General features: G+C 36.4%; 1 protein-coding gene across 5 annotated transcripts in view; it reads left to right on the top strand.

Annotated features, from left to right (window-relative positions):
• Positions 1-25,066, top strand: part of LOC131856088 (uncharacterized) — an 85,828-nt gene that overhangs the window by 38,433 nt on the left and 22,329 nt on the right. For 3 of the 5 annotated variants that reach the window (XM_059207348.1, XM_059207350.1, XM_059207351.1), the window contains 2 exons: positions 972-1,156; positions 21,587-21,687. In XM_059207348.1, coding sequence (XP_059063331.1) covers positions 972-1,156; positions 21,587-21,687 — 286 coding nt within the window. Of the gene's footprint in view, positions 1-971; positions 1,157-21,579; positions 21,688-25,066 lie in introns of all 5 variants that reach the window. The other 2 variants (XM_059207349.1, XM_059207352.1) reach the window with 1 other exon arrangement.

Here is a 25,066-nt window from a genome sequence, read left to right as displayed (position 1 = left end):
CCTGTTCTCAGAAGTTGACTGGCAGTTGGAGGTCTGAGTGGTGGTCAATGGCTGAGTACTGGTGAAAAGAACATTATTGATTTGAGATCAGTATCCTTTTGCAAAATGGCATCCCGTGCCTGCCTTTTCTCAATTCCATTTCAATGCTAGCAGGCTGTTTTAGGAGGGGCTAAGATGGGTATCAGCACAAAAGAGCTGCACAAATGAAATGCTATCTGAATGTTCTTCTCCTCAATGATGTATTTTACTTTCCATGAAGGAAGCTGGGATTCAACATGAAAGCATTGTTGCCAATCCCAGATGAATAAGGTATCTTGTATATTGTTCTGGCATAATGGCAGATCGGGAAGATGCATATTGATTGTGCTCTCAGAAGCTGGCTGAGTTTTCTTCTTAGTTGATTGCTTAAAGCTACCTTTGTCATCAAATGGATAGCTTATATTTTTCTTCAGATGTCTAGGTCCTCAACATGAAATATTGTAGAGAGTTGCATTTTGCAAGGTTCATTTAATATCTGCTTTCCTTAGATGTTTTTGTAGCGATTGTATAGTAACTGTATGGTAGTTGCCAGATATCTTTCTTTCCTAGCTGGCTCTGTCTTTCAGGCGATTATGTATCAAAGATTTGAATTAATTTATCAATTTTTTCTGGCAAATTTGGCTGCAATTATAAAAAAACATTGCTCTAGAATTATATATCAATATCTAAGGGATTAGTAAAATTAGAAGTTTAGTCATACAATGCCTTTATAACTCATAACAATAATTAAAGAAATATTATTTGCACTGTCCAACACCTGTGGTACACTGCTCTTTCTTTGTGCTTTTCTTATGAAAGCAACTGCTTTGAACTTTAAACTATTAGTTGTGATGAGCAAGGTTATATGTTTCCAATTTGTGTTGATTGATATCGAGTTACACTTATAAGCAGGCCCAAAATACTAATTTTCTTCAGTTCTTTTGTATGGACAGTTTCAGGTGAATCTCATGGATTGCTTAGAACAGAAAGATTATCCTGTCAGCAATTAGAACAAAAGAACAACTTTTCAAATTTGGGTCCTCTTAAGGACAATGAAAGACGAGATCTAAACTGTGCTGTCAAGGAATACTTGCTCTCTGCAGGTTACAAACTTACTACGATGACTTTCTATGAAGAGGTAATTGCTTTACAGAAAAAAAATGAAAATTTAAAGGATCTGGTGAAGGGTGTTGTGGTTTTGATTATTGCATTTGTAACTTTCTAATGTGAAGATATTAATAATAGAGATTGCGCCATTTAAATCATGAAATACCCATCTTGAAATTTTTGTAAGATGCTGGAAAATGGACAATCATTTGATTTCCTGTTGTTAATATGTATTAAAATAAACAAGTAATTATCGCCCATTTGTCTTCCAAGGTTGGGTTGAGACAACTGAAGTCATCAAAGATGGGCCTCAAGAATTTCACTGATTGGGAGGATTGGCTTGTTGGAGCAAATATCTTTGTGCATGCTCTTTATTTCTGAATCTCCTCAGCTACTGTATTACAAATATTAAGGGTTAGGAACTGAGGAACTATGATGTGAACATATGGCATGGATTGAAGAATGAATTGACAGAGCTGTTGGTAAATATTCTCTGGATACAATGCTGCAAGGCTTGGTTGTGTAACACGGGGATCTTCTTGGCTCTTAGGGGCTGATCTTGACTAGGAATGGTCATTAAATAATAGGAAGAAAGAAGAAGAAGAAAATGAGACATCCTTAGCCAACTCAATCATTGAACATGCTAGAACGTATAGGCTAGAGAGAAGCAACATAAAACTGGTAGTCACTTGTGCTCAAAGTAGTGTGTGCCTTTAAGAATTTAATCTGAGTACACAAAAAGAAAATTTAATCTAATGAAGCATTAAAGGAAAATGCTGCAACATTCAAAGACAAACAAACCAACTAATAATTGAAATCTCCATCTTTTAAGTTAAATAACAAAATGGAAATAGGAGAAGTGTGAGATGAAATTAACAGTAGGTTCTTTCAAACAAGACACATAAAGCCTGATTCTATTGGACAAAGAGGATTAATAGCATATTCCTACTCATTTTATTTTATGATTTTTACATAGCAAATGTCAATCGTAAGTGTTGTAAGTTAGCTAAGAAAACTCTTTAACCATCAAAGTTATCTCTATGTTTGAATAAAGGTTTTAGAAAGACACTACGAGAGATAAAATACTTTCGAAGGTAAAAAATAAAATATATAATGGAATATTGTCAGATATTATTAGACAATGCTAGATTGTTGCTATGAGGTTGTACTAGTACTGCAACCAATGAGCTATATTAGGAGTTTGTTGAAATTCATGTTTATAACTTTATTATAGAATCTATTTGCTTGACTATAAATTTGGACATTCTTGTAAATTGAAACAAGGCCTATAAGTTAAATTGCATATGGTATTAGAGCCTCTATGAGACCTTAGATCATAATGGTCGATGATTGTGACTAAAATGTCCTTGGTTGTAAGGGCACATCCACTTTGTGAATGGTTTTGAAAACCTCAGGTTTCCCCTGAATATGAAATTTTCTTTGAAAATCCAATTCAGAGGAATTGTACGATTTGGTGTAATTTCATGCAAGCAGTGTTAATTTGGAAATGAAAATGCAGCGGTTAGATTATTTCTCAAGGTCATAGCTCTGCTGTTATGGTAGTATCCTGTTGGAGGCAGTAGGCAGACTAGCTGCAAAGGAGATGGGAACTCTTTTTCGTTAATTTAGAATAGTGTCAATGCAAGTGGTGCTACTTCACAACAACAAAGCTCTCTCTTGGAATTTTTGTCATTGATGTCAAAGTTAATGTTGAAGTTTATTTGAGCAGTTTGCCTTCTTGTGTGCTTGAGCTGCTTGTGTGTTTGCTTGAGCAGGTTGTGTGCTTGCTTGTCCTTTTTGTCAGTAGCTGGATCAGAAATTTTTGCCACATTCTTTTTGTTGTGCCAAGTCACCTAATTTGCCATGTCATAAGTTGAATTCTCCTTGGGGCCCACTTCATGTCTTGGTCAGACTACGCCTTCTTGGCTGGGTCAAAGGAATCGTATTTGTGCCTTAACGCATGGGGTCTTTATTAAAATGTTTTTGTGCTAATTCATCGTGGTGCTGCTGTGTGTTACTTACCTGAAGTCAAATGGTCTTCTGTTCAGTGCACATGGTGGGAAATCTTAATTTAATAAGAAAACTGGAAATCGTTTTTTAATGCTGAGTCACTTTTGTTTGGGGCCACGACTTTTTTTGAATAAATATCGTGGGCCATCGATATGTTTTGGTGCCCTCTTTAAAGTTTTTATGTTTCCTTTTGCTGCGGAAGGTAGTGGAAACATTTTGATAGTAAAAAATAGTTTGTGCTGGAGAATTTTCGTGAAAAGTGCTATTGTGGAGTGCATTGAATTTTTTGAACAAAAACTGTGTTCTGGCTGTGCGTGGATTTTACCATCATGGACAATTTATTCTGCCATTTTCTAAAGAGTCGAACGGCTGTGCGTTTTTATTTTGGCATGAAGAACAGGGGTCGTGTTTTTCAATTACTATGGCTATTTGCTTTACCTGACCGAATTAAAGGACAAATTCAATGAGGTCGATAGTGGTGCTGTGTATTGGACTGTTTTTTGGATTTCTTGTCTGGAAGTTCAATATTTTTTTTGAAAGCATTGACTTTCTTCATAGTCGTGGCTGAAAAAATATAATATACGAATTCTGGAAGATGCGAGGAGTTAGCGTTTGTTTTGTAAAATGGTGGTAGCGCTAAAAATGCGGTGATTTTATGTAGACATTGGTGTGGATGTATCCTGTGTGGTCTTATTGGGCAGAATATATTGTTGGTGCTGAATCTATAAGGAACTGCTTTTAAAAAAATTCTGTGTAGTGATATTTACATGTGTGCTGCGATTGAAAGATATGTGGAGCTTATTTTGTATTAGAGGTGGAGACGGCAGTTTGGGACACAATATAGTTCAAGCCTTTGTCTGAGAAATGGTATTGCAGTTGCGAAGTTTCTGAGATTTGAGAAGTCGAGGCTGTTCTTTTTGGAGCAGTACTAATTTCTTAACATATGTAGAGACGTGGTGTATAAAAAGGGGTTGAGAATACTGCATGCTGTTTGTAGTTTCTTTCTCAGAATTGTACTTAATTATATTGCAGATTCTTATATTGATGGGAGCTGAGTTCATACTCTGAATTGAGCAATACGGTTGAGTAAAGGTTGAAAAGTATTGAGTAATGCTGAGTGATTTTTTTTTTGAGTGAAGAAGTTGAAGTTGGTGCTTCATTCAAATCAAGAGCTGTTTTTTTGGGTTGGTGTTTCAGTTGTTCTCAGTTGGTGCTGAGAAGAGAGTTGGTGCTCTCTCAGAGATTTAATAAGAGTTTGGTTTGCCGTGGTTGTTTACCTGAAAGGGTTTTCCACGAAGAAAATATTTGTGTTCTTGTTCTGTGATTCACCCCCCCGCCCTCTCAGTGTTTCCTTGTAAGATTCTCAATTGGTATTAGAGCAGGCACCTTTTATTTAAACTTAAAAGCTTGAGGGTTGATCCTGTTAGCACACAAAGATGAATGCTCTGGAAGGTCTTGCAACGAATAGAGCTCCATTATTCGATGGATCAAACTATGCCTTTTGGTGTGTTAGAATGCGAGCTTAATTAATGTCACTTGGTTTTGATGTCTGGAATTTTGTTTCATCTGGCTATACAACCCCTCAAAATCTTCCTCCTATTGCTGATGAAAACAGGGCCTTTGAAAGCAATGCAAAGGCTATGGATGTTATCTTGTGTGTTTTGTCAAAATCTAAGTTTGTGAAAGTCATGCACTGTGACAGTGCTCAAGCCATGTGGGATAAGCTTAAAAATGCCTACGAAGGAGATGAAAAGGTGAAAAAGGCCAAGCTTTAGACTCATAGAATGCAGTTTGAAAGCTTGAAAATGAAAGAAGATGAGAATGTTGTAGCATGGTTTCTAAGGGTCGATAAAGTGTTTAATTCTCTCAAAGGTTTAGGAGAAACAGTTGATGATAAAGTTGTTATATAGAAAAGTTTAAGGTCTCTACCTTTAAGGTTTGATGCAAAGATTTCTGCAGTTGAAGAGATTGCTGATCTTGATCAAATGACCATTGACAAGCTCCATGGTATACTGACCGCATATGAAATGAGAACAAATCTTGAACCTTCAAAAAGAGAGACAACCTTCAAAGTTTCGAAGAAAGGCAAACAAGTGGAGCAAGCCTCAAGTGATAGTTTAGAGGATGATGCTGATTCAAAAGAAGCTATGTTCACTAGAAGATCAAAGAAGGACTTTAGCAAAAACAAGAAGAAGACCTCTCTCAGATGTTTTAACTGTGGCAAATCTGGACATTTTGTGGCCAAATGTCCATACAAGGACAATGATGACAGCAACAATGAAAAAAAAGCCAAAGTTTAATAAAAAGAAGTGTAGAGGAAAAGACAAGAAGACTTGGAAGTCTAAGAAGAGTCTATATTCAAAGAAAGAAAGTGATTCATCTGAAGGAAGTGGTGAAGAATCCTTGAGTGATGAGATCCTGTTTATGGCTCTAGAAGAATCTCAAGTTGAAAATCAAGAAGATGAATATGTCCTTGATGAAGAAGATGGAGAAGTGGACCTTGAACAAGAGTTGATAAGTGCTCTTAGTGAAATCAAAATTCTTAAGAAGAAAAACCTAAACCTAAAGTTGTTACTCAAAGAAGAAACTGAAGAAAAAGTTAGAAAGTCACAAGCTTTTGAGGATGCAGAGAAACAAATAAATGATCTGAAATTTCAGATTGACGAGGCTAAGAAACTTGAAGAGGAATTGAAAAATCAAATAAAAGTCAAGGCTGAAAGTTGTGAAAAACTTGAAGCTGAGATTGTTTCTCTTAGGAAGATAGAGAAATCATCTACACTGTTGAACCAAGAAGAGATAAATCATAAAGGTTCACTTTCGTTGGACAATCTATTAGGCTCTCAAAAACAATCCTTAGACAAGGGTGGAGTTGGTCTTGAAGAAGGTCAAAGCTCGAAGGTAGAACAACAGACTTCTAATAGTGAAAGCTCAAGGTTTTCATCTTCAAGAACCAAAAATAATGCATTCAGGCAACCTTTCAATGCTAGACAAGCACACTTAACTAGGTTTAATTATTCATTCTTTCATGGTTACCGTTTTGCTTGTAACTATTTTGGACACAAGGCAGCAAATTGTAGAATGTCTTTTAGAAATAATTTCAGTTTTGCAACAAGAACTCTTTTACTCCTCTGAGAGATTATAATTATGTTTGCTATAGATGTAATAACATTGGACATAGTGCAAGATTTTGTAAGAATGACAGGGCAGATATCTCAAAGAAGGATGTTAAGAACAATGCAAAAGAAACCAAAGTTTGGAGGAAGAAAGAGAAAGAGGCTAAAACTAAGTCTTTGATTGTGCAAACAGATCTTCTTGCACATAATGAGAGAGATATTTGGTATGTGGATAGTGGCTGCTCCAGACACATTGCCGGAGATGAGAGTAAGTTCTTAACTCTCAAGAAATCCAATGGTGGTAAGGTTAGATTTGGTGGAAACTCAGCTGCTAGAGATGCTGGTAAAAGTACACTCATGTTAAGTGATGGTAAGACTAAAGTTGAGAATGTGTTGTTTGTTGAATTCAGGCTTGAAACATAATCTACTTACTATCAGTCAGTTATGTGATCAAGGTCATAGTCTAACTTTCAGTTTTGACTGCTGTAAGATCAGTAAAGTGGTACTCATATTGCTGAAGCAACTAGGGCAGCGAATAACTTGTATATTCTTGATGATGCTAAAAGTGAAACTTGTTTTTTGAGTGTACTTGATGAATGTTGGTTGTGGCACATGAGACTTGGTCATATAAACTTTGACAGTCTTGTTCAAATCAACAAGAAGGAAGTGGTGAGAGACTTGCCAAAGCTCACTAAATCATCCGACACAATGTGTAAACATTGTCAATTGGGCAAACAAACTCGTAGGAGTTTTGAAGAAAAAGAGTACTCAAGCACAATGCCTTTAGAGTTGGCTCATACTGATTTGTGCAAACCAACAAGAACTGCAAGCATGCAAGGTGAGAGATACTTTATGTTATTAATTGATGACTACTCACGTATGACTTGGGTGGCCTTTTTGAAGGAAACATCCGAAGCCTTGGAGAAGTTCAAAGCTTTCAAAGCTTTGGTTGAAAATGAGAAGGGATTGAAAATCAAATGCCTACGATCAGACAATGGAGGTGAGTTTACCTCTAATGAGTTCGTGGTTTTTGTGAGAAGTATGGGATTAAGAGACAATTTTCAGCTGCTCGGACACCTCAACAAAATGGGGTTGTTGAGAGAAAAAACAGATCAGTTCAGGAGATGGCTAGAAGCATGATGAATGAATCTAAGGTAAGTGATTGCTTTTGGAAGGAAGCAGTCCATACAATTGTCTACATTTAGAACAAAAGTTTGGTAAGCGCAAAGAACAACAAGTCACCATATGAATTATGGAATGGTAGGGCAAAAACTGTTAAGTATTTAAATTTTTTTGGCAGCCCATGTTATATTAGGAGAGATGAAGATAATTTAGGCAAATTTGATCCTAGAGTAGATGAAGGTATTTTTCTAGGATATTCATGAAAAAGTAAAGCATATAAGTGTTTTAATAAGAGGTTGCATAAGATAGTTGAAAGCACTAATGTGAAAATTCATGAGATTGCTGATTCTTCTAAGAGATTGCAAAGTTGTGATGATAGCTTGCAAGGTGATGAAGCTGAAAATGTTGGCTAGCCAATTCCTACCAATCTATAAGTTGGGACAGCAAGCAACAATGTTGGAAATACACCTAATAACAATCAAAATGAAGGTGTTGGTTCACATTTTAAGGGTGGAACAACAGATAATCAGTCTAGTACAGCAAATGCATCAGCTGGCCCTACAACTTCACATGACAGAAACACAACTGCAATCATAACTTCTCTCAAGTCCACATCAAGATTTGTTGAGAAGAACCATCCTATTAATCAGATTATGCAAGATGACAGACCTAGATCATCAAGAAGAAAAGTAAATTACTATGAGAATGATGCTATTTCATTGCTGTCCATGATTGAACCAAAGACTTTTGAAGAGGCAGCAGAGGATAAATCTTGGGTTGCAGCTATGAAAGAAGAGTTAGATCAAATCCATAAGGGTGAAACTTGGGAAGTTGGCCCAAGGCCTAAGGACAAGAACGTGATTGGCACAAAGTGGGGTTTCAGGAACAAATTGAATGAGGATGGCCAAGTGGTGAGAAATAAGGCAAGGTTGGTGTGTAAGGGTTATGCTCAGTTTGAAGGTATAGATTTCGATGAAACCTTTGCACCAGTTGCTAGATTAGAGGTTGTTAGAATGTTCTTAGCTTTTGCCTCTTTTAAGGGTTTTAAAGTTTTTTAAATGGATGTTAAATTTGCCTTTTTGAATAGTGATTTAAATGAAGAAGTATATGTGGAATAGCTTGATGGTTTTATTTTGTCAAAGAATCAAGATTATGTGTGCAAGTTGAAAAAGGCACTTTATGGCCTCAAACAAGCACCTCGTGCTTGGAATGAGATATTGAATAGCTATTTGCTTCAGCAAGGGTTTAGAAGAGGCATTGTAGACATCAATTTATATATCAAAGAGGAAGGTAAACCTGTGCTGATTGTGATTGTTTATGTAGATGATTTAATCTTTGGGAGTGATTGTGTGCAGATGTGTGAAGTTTTTGCAAATAATTTGAAAGAGTTTGAAATGTCAATGTTGGGAGAGCTGTCATATTTTCTTGGGCTGCAAATTCATCAATCTAAAGAAGGTATATTTATTTTTCAGACTAAATATATTAGAGAAATGTTGAAGAGGTTAAAAATGGAAGATTGTACCCCTGTTAGTACTCCTATGGTGACTAGTTGTAAACTCAGTAAGGATGATGAATCACCAGATGCTCATCAAAGTCTCTACAAGTCTATGATAGGTAGTTTGTTGTATGTTACAACCACTAGACCCGATATTATACAGGTTGTAGGATATGTTGCAAGGTTTCAGGCTGCCCCTAAGGAGACACATGTTCATGCAATCAAAAGAATATTCAAGTACCTTAAAGGTACTATGGAGTATGGCCTTTGGAGTCCAAGTGGAAATGACTTTTTACTTATAGCATACACAGATGTAGATTGGGGTGGCTCAGTTGATGACCGGAAGAGCTCAAGTGGAGGTGCTTTCTTTCTTGGTAAGTGTTTGGTTTCATGGCACAGTAAAAAGCAAGCTTATGTTTCTCTTTCAATTGCTGAAGCGGAATATATAGCAGCAGTGTCCTATTGCACACAGGTTCTTTGGATGAAGCAAACGTTGAGAGATTTCAAGGTAAACTTTAGTCATGCCATTTCTATTTTATGTGATAACACAAGTGCTATTAACATATCTAAAAATCCTGTCTTGCACTGTAGAACTAAACACATTCCGATCAAGTATTATTTTTCGCGTGAACAAGTCAGTGATCATTAGGTAAAGCTTGAATATGTTTCTACTAAGGATCAACTTGCAGATGTTTTTACTAAGCCTTTGCCCAAAGATACTTTTGAAAGGTTAAGACAGCAATTAGGAGTGATTTCACTCCCTCATTGAAGGGTTGTATTTCTCAGGGGGAGTATTCATTGTATTATTTTATGCCCCTGTTCAGTGTTTGTAGGTTTGATTATGAATTTGTTTCAGTATTTGGTTGATTGCAGATTGATATTAGTCATTGATGTCAAAGGGGAAGTAGGATTTTAGGGTGAAGTTATGTTTTCATGGTTTAAGGATACTGTAGTTGGAAATGGAGTTGCCATCAATGACAAAGGGGGAGTTTGTTGGAATTTTTTTCATTGATGTCAAAGTTAATGTTGAAGTTTATTTGAGTTGATTGCCTTCTTGTGTGCTTGAGCTACTTGACCTGCTTATGTGTTTGCTTGAGCAGGTTGTGTGCTTGCTTGTCCTTTTTGTCAGCAGCTGGATCAGAAATTTTTGCCACATTCTTTTTCTTGTGCCAAGTCAGCTAATCTGCCATGTCATAAGTTGAATTTTCCTTGGGGTTCACTTCATGTCTTGGTTATACTACGCATTCTTGGCTGGGTCAGAGGAAATGTATTTGTGCCTTTATGCATGGGGTCTTTATTAAAATGTTTTTGTGCTAATTCATCGTGGTGCTGCTGTGCGTTACTTTTTTGAAGTCAAATGGTCTTTTGTTCAACACACATGGTGGGAAATCTTAATTTAATAAGAAAATTGGAAATTGTTTTTTTAATGCTTAGTCATTTTTTTTTTGGGGCCACGACTTTCTTTGAATAAATATCGTGGGCCATGGATATGTTTCGGTGCCACCTTTAAAGTTTTTATGTTTCCTTTTGCTGCGGAAGGTAGTGGAAACATTTTGATAGTCAAAAATAGTTTGTGTTGGAGAATTTTCGTGAACGTGCTATTGTGGAGTGCATTGAATTTTTTGAACAAAAATTGTGTTCTGGCTGTGCGTGGATTTTTATCATGATGGACAATTTATTCTGCTATTTTCTGAAGAGTCAAACGGCTGTGTTTTTTTATTTTGGCGTGAAGAACAGGGCTCGTGTTTTTCGATTACTATGGCTATTTGCTTTGCCTGACTGAATTAAAGGACGAATTCAATGAGGTCATTAGTGGTGCTGTGTATTGGAGTGTTTTTTGGATTTCTTGTTTGGAAGTTCGATTTTTTTTTTTGAAAGAATTGACTTTCTTCATAGTTATGGCTGAAAAAATATAATATATGAATTCTGGAAGATGCGAGGTGATAGTGTTTTTTTGTGAAATGGTGGTAGCGCTAAAAATGCAGTGATTTAATGGAGACATTGGTGTGCATGTATCGCATGTGGTCTTACTGGGCAGACTATATTGTTGGTGCTGAATCTATGAGGAACTGCTTTTTAAAAAAAATTCTGTGCAGTGATATTTACGTGTGTTGCGATTGAAAGATATGTGGAGCTTATTTTGTATTAGAGGTGGAGACGGCAGTTTGGGACACAATATAGCCTGAGCCTTTGTCTGAGAAATGGTATTGCAGTTGTGAAGTTTCTGAGATTTGAGAAGTCGAGGCTGTTCTTTTTGGAGCAGTACTAATTTCTGAACATATGCAGAGACGTGGTGTATAAAAAGAGGTTGAGAAATCTGCATGCTGTTTGTAGTGTCTTTCTCAGAATTGTACTTAGTTATATTGCAGATTCTTATATTGATGGGAGCTGAGTTCATACTTTGAATTGAGCAGTACGGTTGAGTAAAGGTTGAAAAGTATTTAGTAATGCTGAGTGAATTTTTTTTTTTGAGTGAAGAAGTTGAAGTTGGTGCTTCATTTAAATCAAGAGCTGTTTTTTTGGGTTGGCGTTTCAGTTGTTCTCAGTTGGTGCTGAGAAGAGAGTTGGTGCTCTCTTTTGGTGCCCTCACAGAGATTTAATAAGAGTTTGGTTTGCCGTGGTTTTTTACCTGAAAGGGTTTTCCATGAAGAAAATATTTGTGTTCTTGTTCTGTGTTCTTGCATTCTCATATCTTGTGATTAAATGATTTCTTAAGTTTGTTGATGTATTAAAAAATTTAAAACACTGATTCAGCCCCCTCCCCCCTCCCCACCCTCTCAGTGTTTCCTTGTAAGATTCTCACTCTCATCTATAACAAAACTGATAAAACTGCATCCAACATTACTCATTGGACTATCCTGCAATAACCAGCCCCACCTCAGTCAAATACTATATTGCCACTAATATATTCAGGCCTCTCCACCTTGTTAATGAAATTTGTGCCTTGTGAGTTAGCTCGTAATGATGCCTCACCTTTTAGAAAAAGCATGACACTTGATGAAATTGATCATGTAATTTATTGCCTTGAGTATGAAATGTTTACTACTTTTGATGGGTTTTCTATGGAATTCAATAAATTTATTAACAAGTGGATTGCTGATGAACTCCTTTTAGTACATAGGGAAAGACAACAATAGAGGAGTCATAAAACGCAAGGATGGAGATTGAATTTCTTAATGTGTCCATATATTATTGCAGCCAACTCGGCCTTAGAAGGGTGAAATCCCAAACAAGAACTCAGAACTTGAACTTTGTTGATACACCTGTTGACGTGTTTTTTATGACAGCGTCGAACACAGAATAAAGTTGCCTAACGGTCACTTCACTCTCTCTTGATCAAAGTACGATTGCATGCTAAGATTGCAAGAAGTTCAAACAATCGACTCCAAGGTTCCTTCGATGTGTGGACGTGACTCAGTTGGTTGATGTGATTGCTAGTAATCCAAGGGGCCTTACGTTTTCATCATTCTTTCACTTCTTTGTTGTGGCTGGAACTCCATCATGGGTTATGACAATTCTGCGATGCTGCTGCTTCGAACAGACTAAAATGAACTGAAAGTAAAAGGGAAAGGGTTTAGAAGGATCTAAATCTACCCCTAAGAGCAGTGGTAACAATGAATAGTGCTCTGGTGGACAAATTCCAAATAAACCAAGCTCTGCTTCGCCAAGATCAACTACAACTCTGCAAGAACTGGTGCAATCTTCTGGGGATGCTAGAGAATTTTCAAATTGAGAAAGTACATTTGAATACCCAAAAACGACGCAATCCAAACGACCATCTACAATCGAACTTAGCACAAATTTAGGGGGTTCAGGCTAACTTTACACTGCAACTTACAATCAGCAAGATGCAAAAAGTATGAACCATGGAAATTCATCAAACACCATTACATTCTCCATTGAAATCAAAGCACTTTACTACTTCTAATCTAAGTGAGGAAGGTGAAACCATGCAAGCTTTGAAAAAATAACTTAAGTGGACACCATCAGAGAACAATGTTTCACTGTTATTATCTCAAAACTTATCGCAACAATTTCATACAAGGCTCCCTCCCTTACAAATGAGGGGGGTCACCCCTTATATAGGCTTCAAGCCCTGGCTACATGCAAAACCCTAATTAGGGTTTGCCCAAAAGATTCTCCACACATGATGCAACAAGGTGGGAATCTCCAATTAATAACCCATCATGCCCATATACAATTAATTCAAAAGTACCCAAAATAGCATCCATTGCGCATTAAATGCACCACCTCCTTCAAATTCGCCCAACATGCGTGAATATTCATCCATGCAAAAATCACCCCATTATGTCATAAATGCTCCATCATTTCCACATGCGTCAGCTGCATGCAAAAGGAATCTGCCATAAATTCAACATGCAATGACCAGGTTGCCATTTTGGTCAAATATTTCGGCAATGAATGCGCCACCATACTGCCATGCGTTCAATAGATCCTCGCCATGCAAATGGACTCTGTCGTCGTATATCCGCTCCTGCACATGTGGAATTGTTGGAGAGGGAAAATTTGATTCAAGAAGAATTTTCTTGAAGTCTCCTCAACTTTCCTTGCTTGAAGAAGGAATTTTCATGCCTCTTCTCCACATCCCTATTTTTTAGGGAACTTCCTAAATTTTAGGAGTTAGGTTCATTGGACGGGGAATTTCGTCCCGATTCTGAATCTATAAAAATTTCCATATTTGGCCAGGATTTGATGTCTAAAAATAGCATAACTGAAAATTCCCCCGAGGGGAATTCTGCTTTTTATTCCTCCTTGACTCCTTGGATTCCGTGCCTTAGGCGAAATTCCAATTCTTTTAGCTCAGGTGAAATTTTCATTACGCCCATGGATTCATGGATTTTCTTCCTGTGAATGCCTTCCTGGTTTCAGCGCTCCAGCCCAGATCTGGGCGCATTTTCAGCATGTCCATGGAGAGGTGGATTTTTCCACTTGTGAATTCATTCTTGGTTTTAGCGCCCCAGCCCTGACTTGGGCGCATTTTCAACATGTCCATGGAGAGGTGGATTTTTCCACTTGTGAATTCATTCTTGGTTTTAGCGCCCCAGCCCTGACTTGGGCGCATTTTCAACATGTCCATGGAGAGGTGGATTTTTTCACTTGTGAATTCATTCTTGGTTTTAGCACCCCAGCCCTGACTTGGGCGCATTTTGGCTTTGTCCATGGATACATGGATTTTTTTCACAAGTTCCAGGCTCTTCGTCAGGATATAGATATGAAATATAACATTTAAGTATAAGTGGTATCTTCAATATGTCTTTTTCCTTTCTTATACTTTAAGTTATATTTCATATATATTGTCAAGATGTTTGAGAGTGGTTTCAGGGCCATAGGAATCATAATGCAAATTCTGGATTTTGGAAGATCTTCCAAATTTCCAGACAGTCAAATTTCAGGCCATTTTCGGATCAGGATGACATTGGTGGATTGATGTGAATTTCTGGACTTGGATGATTTTGCATGCTTTCCTCTTCTGGAATAGGAGTTCCAAACTTAACCATTTTTTTTGACCCAAATTGTCTGCCTTTTGACTCTTTCGGATTTAGAAATGGTCTTCAGGAATGTTCAGTCTTCAGCGTCTTCAGAGATATTCAGCTTTCAGTGTTTTCTTGTGAAGATCCTGCCAAAAATAGATTTTCCCAAATAGTAAGTGTTTCAAAATGTCAAGGTTTGGGCAAAATAGGTCAGAAAAGCACTTACTAAAAATAGAAATTCACTAAAAATAGTAAATTTGATTTTTTGGCAGAATTAGACCAATCCGGGACTCAATAAAATCCCTAAAAAATAGGAACGTTCTAAAAATAGAAAGTTGCTCCGTTTTGGCTCAAATTTTATTGGGAGGTTCCTTGAAGGGTCCTGATTCCAGTTGTATGTTCATCTTTCTCGAAACCCTAACAGAAACCCCTAAAATCTAGGACAGAAGGCAAAAAACCTTAAAATTCACAAAACGAGTCCTAGACTTAGCCGAATTCGCTCAAACAAAAAGCAGATTTAATCAAATGACCCTCGAACACCTGCAAAGCAGAGAGACTGACAAGACTGCTGCGAAAAGACCCCAAAAACGCAAGCCAAAAGACCGGGAGGGCCTAAAAAGTAGGGGGTCCCCATTTGCAATGGGGCGATGTGTGAAAATGTCACAACAACACCCTTAGATGATATTTGTCAAAAATTGAGTCTAGGGGTGAGCAAGCTCCTTTTGTCTTTCAGTATCAATCAAATTGACCATAAATGAAGATGAGTTTTTGTACAGGCATTTGTATTGGTGGTCATTTGATGACACAGTATTTAAGGTTTTATAATGCATGAATGTTACCTTTTTGGCTGAAATTGTAGGTTGGTGGTTGCCATTGGAGCCTGATTAACCAAATAGTGTCTCTTCTGTAAAATTTAAGTCTTCATGCATTAATCAGATGACTAGCATAAACAATTCAATGGAGAGTATACTAGGAACATAAGGAACTCAGTTTCTTGGAGAAATCATTGAGAGTTATAATTTTCTTTTTATTGGAGAGAGTCTACACCTGATCATGTCCATTGTTTTTTTAATATACACATATAGGGTGGTTATATAAAGGTATTCCACGGCCATTGATTTTGGATATTGTTTTTTATGTGCTTTTATTTGCTGATAACATGCACTTTATAGATTTTTTTCAATGTGACTAGGTCCTGCTCTCTTGTATCAGTTTAGTAGAGCAAGGTGTATTTGGAAATCTTAAGGTAATTTCAGATTGAGCATGTTGGATGCCATCTACACACATTAATATTATTATTATCCATACGTAAGTTTCCAACACAAACATCATTTCTAAGTCTTCATGTCTTGATAAGCTGTTTCTAGTTTTTATTATCTAACCATGATGCCATTCCTTGAAAACAAGGGTACCTTTTGTTTCCTCTTAAATTTGCCATGGCAAAATTGGTTAGATACAATGTGCAGGATCCAAGTCCCTCCTCTATTTGTAGGGGAAGTGCCCTTTAACAACCCTTGAAAAATGTACAGTGGCGACATTTACAGATTTTATACATATTTACATGAAAAAAAGATTTGATAATTTTAATCAGTTAAAACATAAAATTCATATAACAAGAAACCAATAATTTTAAAGCAATAGCAAGAGAGTTCCACACCAACCTTTGAAAAATGTATAGTGGTGACATTTACACATTTTATACATATTTACACGGAAAAATGATTCGATCATTTTAATCTTAGAACTTAAAATTAGTGTAAGAACTAAGAAGAAACCAATACTTTCAAAGCAATAGCAATAGAGTTCCACACCAATTGATTTTGCGTGCAATGACATTTCACACAAGATAGTATAGAGGATCACGGATGAATGCATCCTTTAGACTAATGAACAGATATTCAAGTTGATGTAATTGAGATAACATAGATAATGTGCAAGTCCAATGTGAAAGAAACAAATCCTTAAAGGCCTTAAAACTTTCAAGGTTCTCTTATTTATTTCCCAAACAATTTGTCTATAATGTTAGGTGAGAGTTAGAGGAGAGATTGTTTGCTTCCCTTACAAACAATTTGTCTATAATGTAGTTGGGAGTACGAGATGCAAACCTTTCATGTGATTGAGAATCCAAGATCTTTCTTTATGCATTTTGCATATGGCACCATGATCCCTAGGTTGTGAGAAAATCTTTATTCATAGATGCCCTTATCCTTGTACGTTCCTATAAGAGATTGCACTACATCCCACATTGAGTATTGTATTTCTTGAGCATGCTGGAAACTATTTATTAGAAAAACTTCCTTTGAAGTTAGTCACACATGCTTTCCATTCACTTACTTGAGTAAGCATACCACTTTGCTCATTAGATCCTTCTTTCGGCATTTGAATGACAATGCATGTTTAGATGCTTACTTGGGAAGCACTTATTTGGCCCACATATTCAACCAGAGCTCCCTTTTTGGCTTCGAGACGAACTACTACTTCCAACAATCTTTTGAGATGTGTGTTTCCAAATTCAATTGCTTGTGCAACTATTTCTATATCATGATGATCAATTTGAGGGAAGTGTGTTGGTGGAGTTCAATTTCTACTTGTTCTTCCTCAAGGCACTCCTTGCTCTTAGAAATAATAATATTGATCACAATTTCACCCATGGGGAAATCAAATTTAATCTTCGTTATCAATATATGCCTTTGGTGGTTCTTGGCTGATATGCATTTCATTAGTTAGGTCTAGAGTAAATTTTGGGAAACTTTTTCTCCTTTGCTAAGATGCTTGTTCCATTGATGGGATTGGGGTTGTAATGTCCCCTACTAGGTCTAGCCTTGTTTTCCCCATAATTTAATCCATCTCAACATACTTATGACTTAAACTAAATAGATTAGGAGACAAACTATTTTAAATATCGCATTTTCCAACTTCTTAGATACCGACAGTCATAACAGAGAAATATAATCTTCTTTCTAATATTGAATTAATAATTCAATTTGGTTTATAATCTTATATTTACTTGTTCATTCAAATTACTATTTGTATTTATTGTTAGATAATATTATAATATACATTTTAGTACAAAGCAGTTCTTCTAAAATATTATAATAATTATAATCATTATAATATATTATTTTCTATTATTATATTATTATTAAGTTGTTTCTGATTATACCATTTAATATCGTTATTGGGCTGATCAACCCATATATATATATATTAATAAATAAAATCAAATTATATTATCTACAATATATTATTAGCACTGCCAATTGCTAAATCTTTAATTATTAGTTATCTAGTAGCTGCAACAGCAGACAGATCTGACATGCATCAGATCTGGTCTGCCACTGTGAATGTGACCAAGTATGACTGCCTTATGTATTATAGTGTATAACTTACTTTACTGTTAATTAATATAGAACATTTCCAATGGTTTAATTTAGATTGTATATTCACTCTATTAGTAATTAACCAGTTTATACCTTACGTCTTACTTGTGGATTATTTGTTATTATTATAGCAATGCCATAATATTGCTCTAATATGACACTGCCGGTTTTGGATTGTGGTTCATATCGCAGTTAAGTTACATATGTGCTGATGTATTGAAGTAATGCTGAATATTATAATGCAGATTATTCACTGACACAGTAACAAATAATTAATGCGTAATTTGTGATGAGGCTGTTGTATTATTAATACCAATTTATACAATAATTATCATGAACCTTTTGAGGCATTAGGCACTTACCTGGAACGAATTCCTTCTTAAAAATTACCCCACAATGCCACTGCAGACGATGCCCCTTTAATATCATATGGGAAGAATAGAAGGATGGCAACTCTTCATTGCATCCGGAATATAAAACTCTTCACCGCATCTCCTTGGATAACTAATCGATGATTAGTTAGCAGCCTATTATACTGTCCTTTTGGCGGCGATAATGGTATTTGTTGGGTTAGTTTGATACAATGATGAATGGTAGTTGAGTTGTTTGCTGAGTCCCCCATTACTTAGTCACCACGATAGCCAATAATCACTATATATTGGCGCACCTTAGAATCCCCACAACAAAATTGTCATACAAACTATATCGTCGATACCCTTCAATGTTTTATTTGCTATTAACAATACTCATTAAGCGTATTTGCCAATGATAATCATCTGACTTGTAATTGGTCTAAGAATATTTATGTCCCATGTTAATTCCTTTTCAGTGTCTTCCAAATAAATATTTTTCTGTAGCCGAAGACTATCTAGTTCAATATACTTCTCTCACGATAGTTCCTATAACAAACATTATAATTCTCTATATGAGTAAGACGATTTCCTCTATGAGGTCTTTGTCCTTTAGTCTTATTGATATAATATGTAAATTATGTTTATAGTTTATAACATATAAATTATATTTATAATATAATATTAATTATTTTGATTTGAATATTTCAAGAATATTATTAGTAATAAATATTAATTAAATATTAATATTTAATAAATAATTAAATTTCAAATAGTTGCTTAGTGATAAATATTATATTAATTAATGATAATAATAATTGATATATATATAAGGATCAAGGAGGAGACATGACGGGTTGATCTTAGAAATAACTTACACGTCTTGCTCTTCCCATCTAACTTTTTGAGGGGCTCTTAGAGGACTAAGCAGTTTGTCTTTTTTTTTTCCATTTGTTTGGATCTTGGTCATTGCTGTATCACTTGCCCTCTTGCCCCTTCTAGTAGGTAACTTCTTCAAAACTATGCAATTAGATTATGAAGAACATACTTGATCCCTCTTATTGCTCAAAATTTTTAGTAGTACATCTTCCATTTCCATTGATGAGCTCAACAATTGGAATATTGTAGATCCATAGTGATATGTGTATCTTGCGATTTGTGACAATCTAAACTTGGATCTCTTTCAATCAACAATATGTTAAATAAATCTTCGGGTTTTTTTAGATAAACCAACATTATTAGCCATATTTGCTTTCCTATTCTAATTCCTTCGCCATTTATGTCCTCCAATATCTCATAGGTCTCTCTCTCTCTCTCTCTCTCTCTCTCTCTCTCTCTCTACCTAGGATTATCATAGCCTTTTAATAAAAATGAAATTTCTTTCTCCTAGTTAATTCTTGTTGCTCATCTCACACCAACTATTCAAGTCCATCTTGTAATTAATTTCTTTGTGGCTTATATGCCTTGACAAGATTCCCACTCTTTTGCTAGCTTTAGTGACACTTGCCAACCTTTATTGACAAAGCTGATCCATGAGAGATCATGTTTGCTAGACAGTTCTCTGCCAATGCATATATTCTGTCCTTGTTTGATGGTTCCTTGTGTTGATCTGTCTGTGTGCAATCCTTCTTGACCGCACTCTTCACATGTTCTCTTAGATGTGCATGCCTCTACACATTTGCACATTTAGCTTTGCATGTCTTCTCTTTTCTCCTCCTCACTCTCCTTGCATGTGCTTCACCCGTGGTGCTTTGTACACAACTCCTTGTGCCTTAATTTTCTCTTACATGCTTATCTCTTTTTCAAGTGTGACGCTCCTCTCAAGCCCTAAAACAATTTCTCATCTCCAGCTATACTTGGGATGCTAACTTGGGATGCCCCTACGTACCTTGGCTAGTGGGGATAGTCATGACAATGAAATTTTGTAAGTGTCTAGGCATTTGAAACAAAATGGTGTTTTGATTTCTCCAATCAAGATATGGATTGCAAATGTTCTTATTTATTTCTGTTTTGTTAGAATTCATGATTGTGCACATGTTTGAAGCTTTCTCTAAGGAATTGGAATATGGCTTCGTTCATCTTTCTCCTAGGATTGAAGTGATTCTATTGTTTTCAATACAAAAATCATAGTGGAGGAATTCCATGCTTAAATATTGTAAGGGCATCTAGGCATATAAGAATAATCTTAGAAGTCTTGGAGTTCTGTTCATAAGTCTCCAAGTGCATGACAAATAGTGACATCTAGGCATACAAGTGGAATCCTACAAGTCGTGGAGTTTTGGTGCACAAGTTTGGGTGTGCACAACAAATTGTGGGTTGTGTGGAGGCACAAGTGTACGAGTAGCAGCTAGGAAAGCATGTGTGACATGGATTGTATAGTTTTGATTGTGGGTATTTGCAGTGATGTCCATGTGGTGGAACTATGCAATGGTAGTTGATGATTGGATTACATGTTAACATTGTTAGAATGAATGGCTCTGGACATTCAATCTAGATTAATTATTAGATTTTCCTGGGTCAACAATAATTTCTGTCTTTAATTGATATGGTTGAGTCGGTAAAATTTCAATGTCGGCACAGGGTCCATTAGTGGTAGCTAGTGGATTTTTGGCTATTGAAGCCTCTTGTAAATTGTACAAATACCAGTTTTGTGTACATAGTTGGGACCTTTTTGTGGTGAGGTTGAGAGTTTGTATATGTATTAAATATTGTAATTTCTACATTAAATATTAATAAAATCATTGTTTTTGCTATCTCTTTTGTGTTCTCCTTTGTGTAAGTATTTATGTTTATGCTATGCTTTTAAGTTCCACAATAGGATCTTCCTTAACTAGAATCTTGCATCATGATTGCTATCATTAAATTATTGTCCCTAGATTTGGCTCTACAAATGAAGTACTCAATCTTGACGGGAAATCTTATGGGAAAGGACCATTCACACAAAGGAGCAAACTGGAGCATGTTTGAGGCTTGAAAAACTATCTTCAAGTTCTTTAAATTCAGTACTTTGTATGTGTTGTAAGTTTATTGTAAGCATTCTTTCCATATGGTGAGTTTTTGGCGAGCTCTGAGTTTGCCAAGCTTTTACCTGGACCAAATTTTTGAACCATGGCTAAGATATTTGTTTTCTTCAATTATTAGTTGGTTTTTTAGCTTACCATAACTCAGATTATGTTCTGATGCTCTTGTAATATTTGGGTGGTAGTCAGCGTACTGAACATGATTAGTAAGACCTTATTCTGTGTGCTCCATACAATTCTAGACCACAGGCCATATTTGTCTACCATAACTGGAAAATCATATCAATATTTATGGAACTTTAAAAAAAAAATATAGTGTGTTGTATAGGCATATTCTTTTTTCTCCTGTGTTTGTAATTGTTCTCTTTATTTTCATTCTAGGTTTAAAAATTAATGGTTGGAACCTTTCAAAGGTAATTTTTTTCACACCGTGAATCATCCAGATATATGATTTTATTCACATATGGTTTAGGTAACAGATCAGGACCTTAATGTCTGGGGCAGTGGAGCAGGCTCTGTGCCAGATGCATTGCGCCGATATTACCTTCAATATATGTCATCAAGTGCAGATGCAGGAGAGGTAATTGTTTTAGTGTATGAATCAGCTACCTACTTTTCTTTTCAAAGGGACAACATAATTTATTTTATGATTATTCAGAGTACAGAGTGATTCACACCAAGCATAGAGGAAGTATCTTATATAACAGTATGGGATACTTATCTACAAGTATAGACATTTTACAGATTGGAAATTCAGAAATACAAATGCTTTTGTTTGGTGGCATGCGGGGTACGATTTTCTTCAGATTATGGAGAGAACCTATTCAATACTAATTAGCCGTAACATCTACCTAAATAATCACTAATAAGTATGTAAATTAGTGGGGAAAAAAAACATGATAATGTAGAACTAATGGCATGCGGAGTACGTTTTTCTTCAGATTAGGGAGAGAACCTGTTCAATACTAATAAGCCGTAACATCTACCTAAATAATCACTAATAAGTATGTAAATTAGTGGGGAAAAAAAACATGATAATGTAGAACTAATCTAGGAGTGAAACATTTGACTTAAAATTTTATTCTCTCAAACATATATAAATGATTCTAACAGTCTTTGCAATTTGTACATGTCTACTTACCACACTTATAGAATGCAAAGTAACCAATCTAATTATTTCAGTCACACACTTCATAAAAATTCAAGGCTGTGATATAATAAATGGCAAATATGAGCAATTAAGATAGATTTACCTGCTCATCTCAATTAGTAGGACATAGATACACTATATATATTATATTTATATTTTTTTTGATCAGTAATTGTTGCTTATTTCTATCAAAATATCAGGATTTAAGCAAGGCCCAAACCAAGTGAGGCTACAAGAAGGGAGCCCTCTCCCCAGACCAACCATGCACCATAGTGCAAGACCCTTTAACAAGTCAAAACATTACATACTAGTGTTGGCCCCGCCCTTATCATTAGAGCGGAGAAGCATATTGAAAGAAGCCTCCTCCTTAATCCTCTTGTCTCTCTTCCTCTTCACTTCTGTCCACCCTTCCTCCTGGTCCCTAGCTTCTTGCATCTCTGTCTTGGAGTCACCAAGAATCCTCCTATCCTTTGAGCGTCTTGCACAATCTTGACTTCCATTCTTCTTTGCACCATCACAACCCCCTGCCTTTGGACAAGTAACAACCATCAATCCTTGGTGATTGCCCTTCCCAGATTTGACATTTTTAGAACTAGTATCAACACTGGCATTATCCAAAATCTCAGTACCTGCAACAGGTTCAAGTGGAGTTTCTTCACTCTGGGATGTGTCACGTGCAACACCCATCTCCTTTGAGGCGTGAGGGGAATCCTTTTAACTATCATTTTCCACCACATAGTGGGAATTAGAAACATCTTTCCACCACGTGTTGTGACGTTTTCACACATCGCCCCATTGCAAATGGGGACCCCCTACTTTTTAGGCCCTCCCGGTCTTTTGGCTTGCGTTTTTGGGGTCTTTTCGCAGTAGTCTTGTCAGTCTCCCTGCTTTGCAAGTGTTTGGGGGTCATATTGGTCAAGTCTGCTTTTCGTTTGAGTGAGTTTGGTGAAGTCTAGGGCCTGTTTTGTCTTTTTTGGGGTTTATGCCTTTTGTCCTAGATTTTAGGGGTTTCTGTTAGGGTTTTGAAGAAACTGAACATACGATTGGAATTAGGACCCTTCAAGGAACCTCCCAGTAAAATTTTAGCCAAAACGGAGTCCCAGATTGGTCCAATTTTGCCAAAAATCAAACTTACTATTTTTTTAAGTTCTTTTCTGACCTATTTTGCCCAAACCTTGACATTTTGAAACACTTAACTATTTGGGAAAATCTATTTTTGGCAGGATCTTCACAAGAAAACACTGAAAGCTGAATATCTCTGAAGACGCTGAAGATTGAACATTTCTGAAGACCATTTCTAAATCCGGAAGAGTCAGAAGGCAGATAAGTTGGATCAAAAAATGGTTAAGTTGGAACTCCTATTCCAGAAGAGGAAAGCATGCAAAATCATCCAAGTCTAGAAATTCACATCAATCCACCAATGTCATCCTGATCCGAAAATGGCCTGAAATTTGACTAAGTCCGAAAACTCTAAAGATCTTCTAAAATCCAGAATTTGCATTATGATTCCTACGGACCTGAAACCACTCTCAAACATCCTGACAATATATATGAAATATAACTTAAAGTATAAGAATTCAATATGTCTTTTTCCTTTCTTATACTTAAATGTTATATTTCATGTATATATCCTGACTAAGAGCCTGGAACTTGTGAAAAAATTCCATGAATCCTTCACATAGTGAAAATTCCGCCCCAGGATGCAGTTGGGCGCCAAATTGAGGGAGGGAGACTTGTATGAAATTGTTGCGATAAGTTTTGAGATAATAAACGTGAAACATTGTTCTCTGATGGTGTCCACTTAAGTTATTTTTTCAAGACTTGCATGGTTTCACCTTCCTCACTTAGAGTAGAAGTAGTATAGTGCTTTGATTTCAATGGAGAATGTAATGGTGTTTTGATGAATTTCCATGGTTCATACTTTTTGCATCTTGCTGATTGTAAGTTGCAGTGTAAAGTTAGCCTGAACCCCCTAAATCTGTGCTAAGTTCGATTGTGGATGGTCGGATTGCGCCGTTTTTGGGTATTCAAATGTACTTTCTTGATTTGAAAATCCTCTAGCATCCCCAGAAGATTGCACTGGTTCTTGCGGGGTTGTGGTTGATCTTGGCGAAGCAGAGCTTGGTTTATTTGGAATTTGTCCACCAGAGCACTATTCATTGTTATCACTGCCCTTAGGAGTAGATTTAGATCCTTCTAAACCCTTTCCCTTTTACTTTTAGTTCATTTTAGTCCGTTCGAAGCAGAAGCATCACAAAATTGCCATATCTGATGATGGAGTTCCAGCCACAACAAAGAAGTGAAAGAATGATGCAAATGCAAGGCCCCTTGGATTACCAACAATCACATTAGCCAATTGAATCACGTCCGTAGCATAAAGGAACCTTGGAGTCGATTGTTTGATCTTCCTGCAATCTTAGCACACAATCGTACTTTGATCAAGAGAGAATGAAGTGACCATTAGGTAACTTTATTCTGTGTTAGACGCTGTCATAAAAAACACGTCAACACCACGTACCCTACTTTTTTGATTTTTTCGGCTCACAGCTTGTAGCTCTGTGACCCAATTGGAAGCATTGACGACATCGAAAGGGTATGCCCTCGTAATCCACTGGTTGCAGCCAATTTTCTTCTCTAGATTTCAGACATAAATCCGCAAGAAAGCCCTTTTTTAAATCCATCTCAACCAGGATATGGGCGAAGGTTGGGACCTTTCATCCACTCCCAGAAATTTGCCCAATGAGTCACCAATAGCCTCAAAACACTCCTCAAACCAGAATTGCAAAGGTAGGTAAGGAAGTCTTACCCA

Source organism: Cryptomeria japonica, chromosome 6 (assembly GCF_030272615.1).
Source record: "Cryptomeria japonica chromosome 6, Sugi_1.0, whole genome shotgun sequence".
Taxonomy (NCBI): Eukaryota; Viridiplantae; Streptophyta; class Pinopsida; order Cupressales; family Cupressaceae; genus Cryptomeria; species Cryptomeria japonica.
The sequence above is the reverse complement of the archived record's forward strand: the minus strand, read 5'-3'. Positions and strand labels throughout refer to the sequence as shown.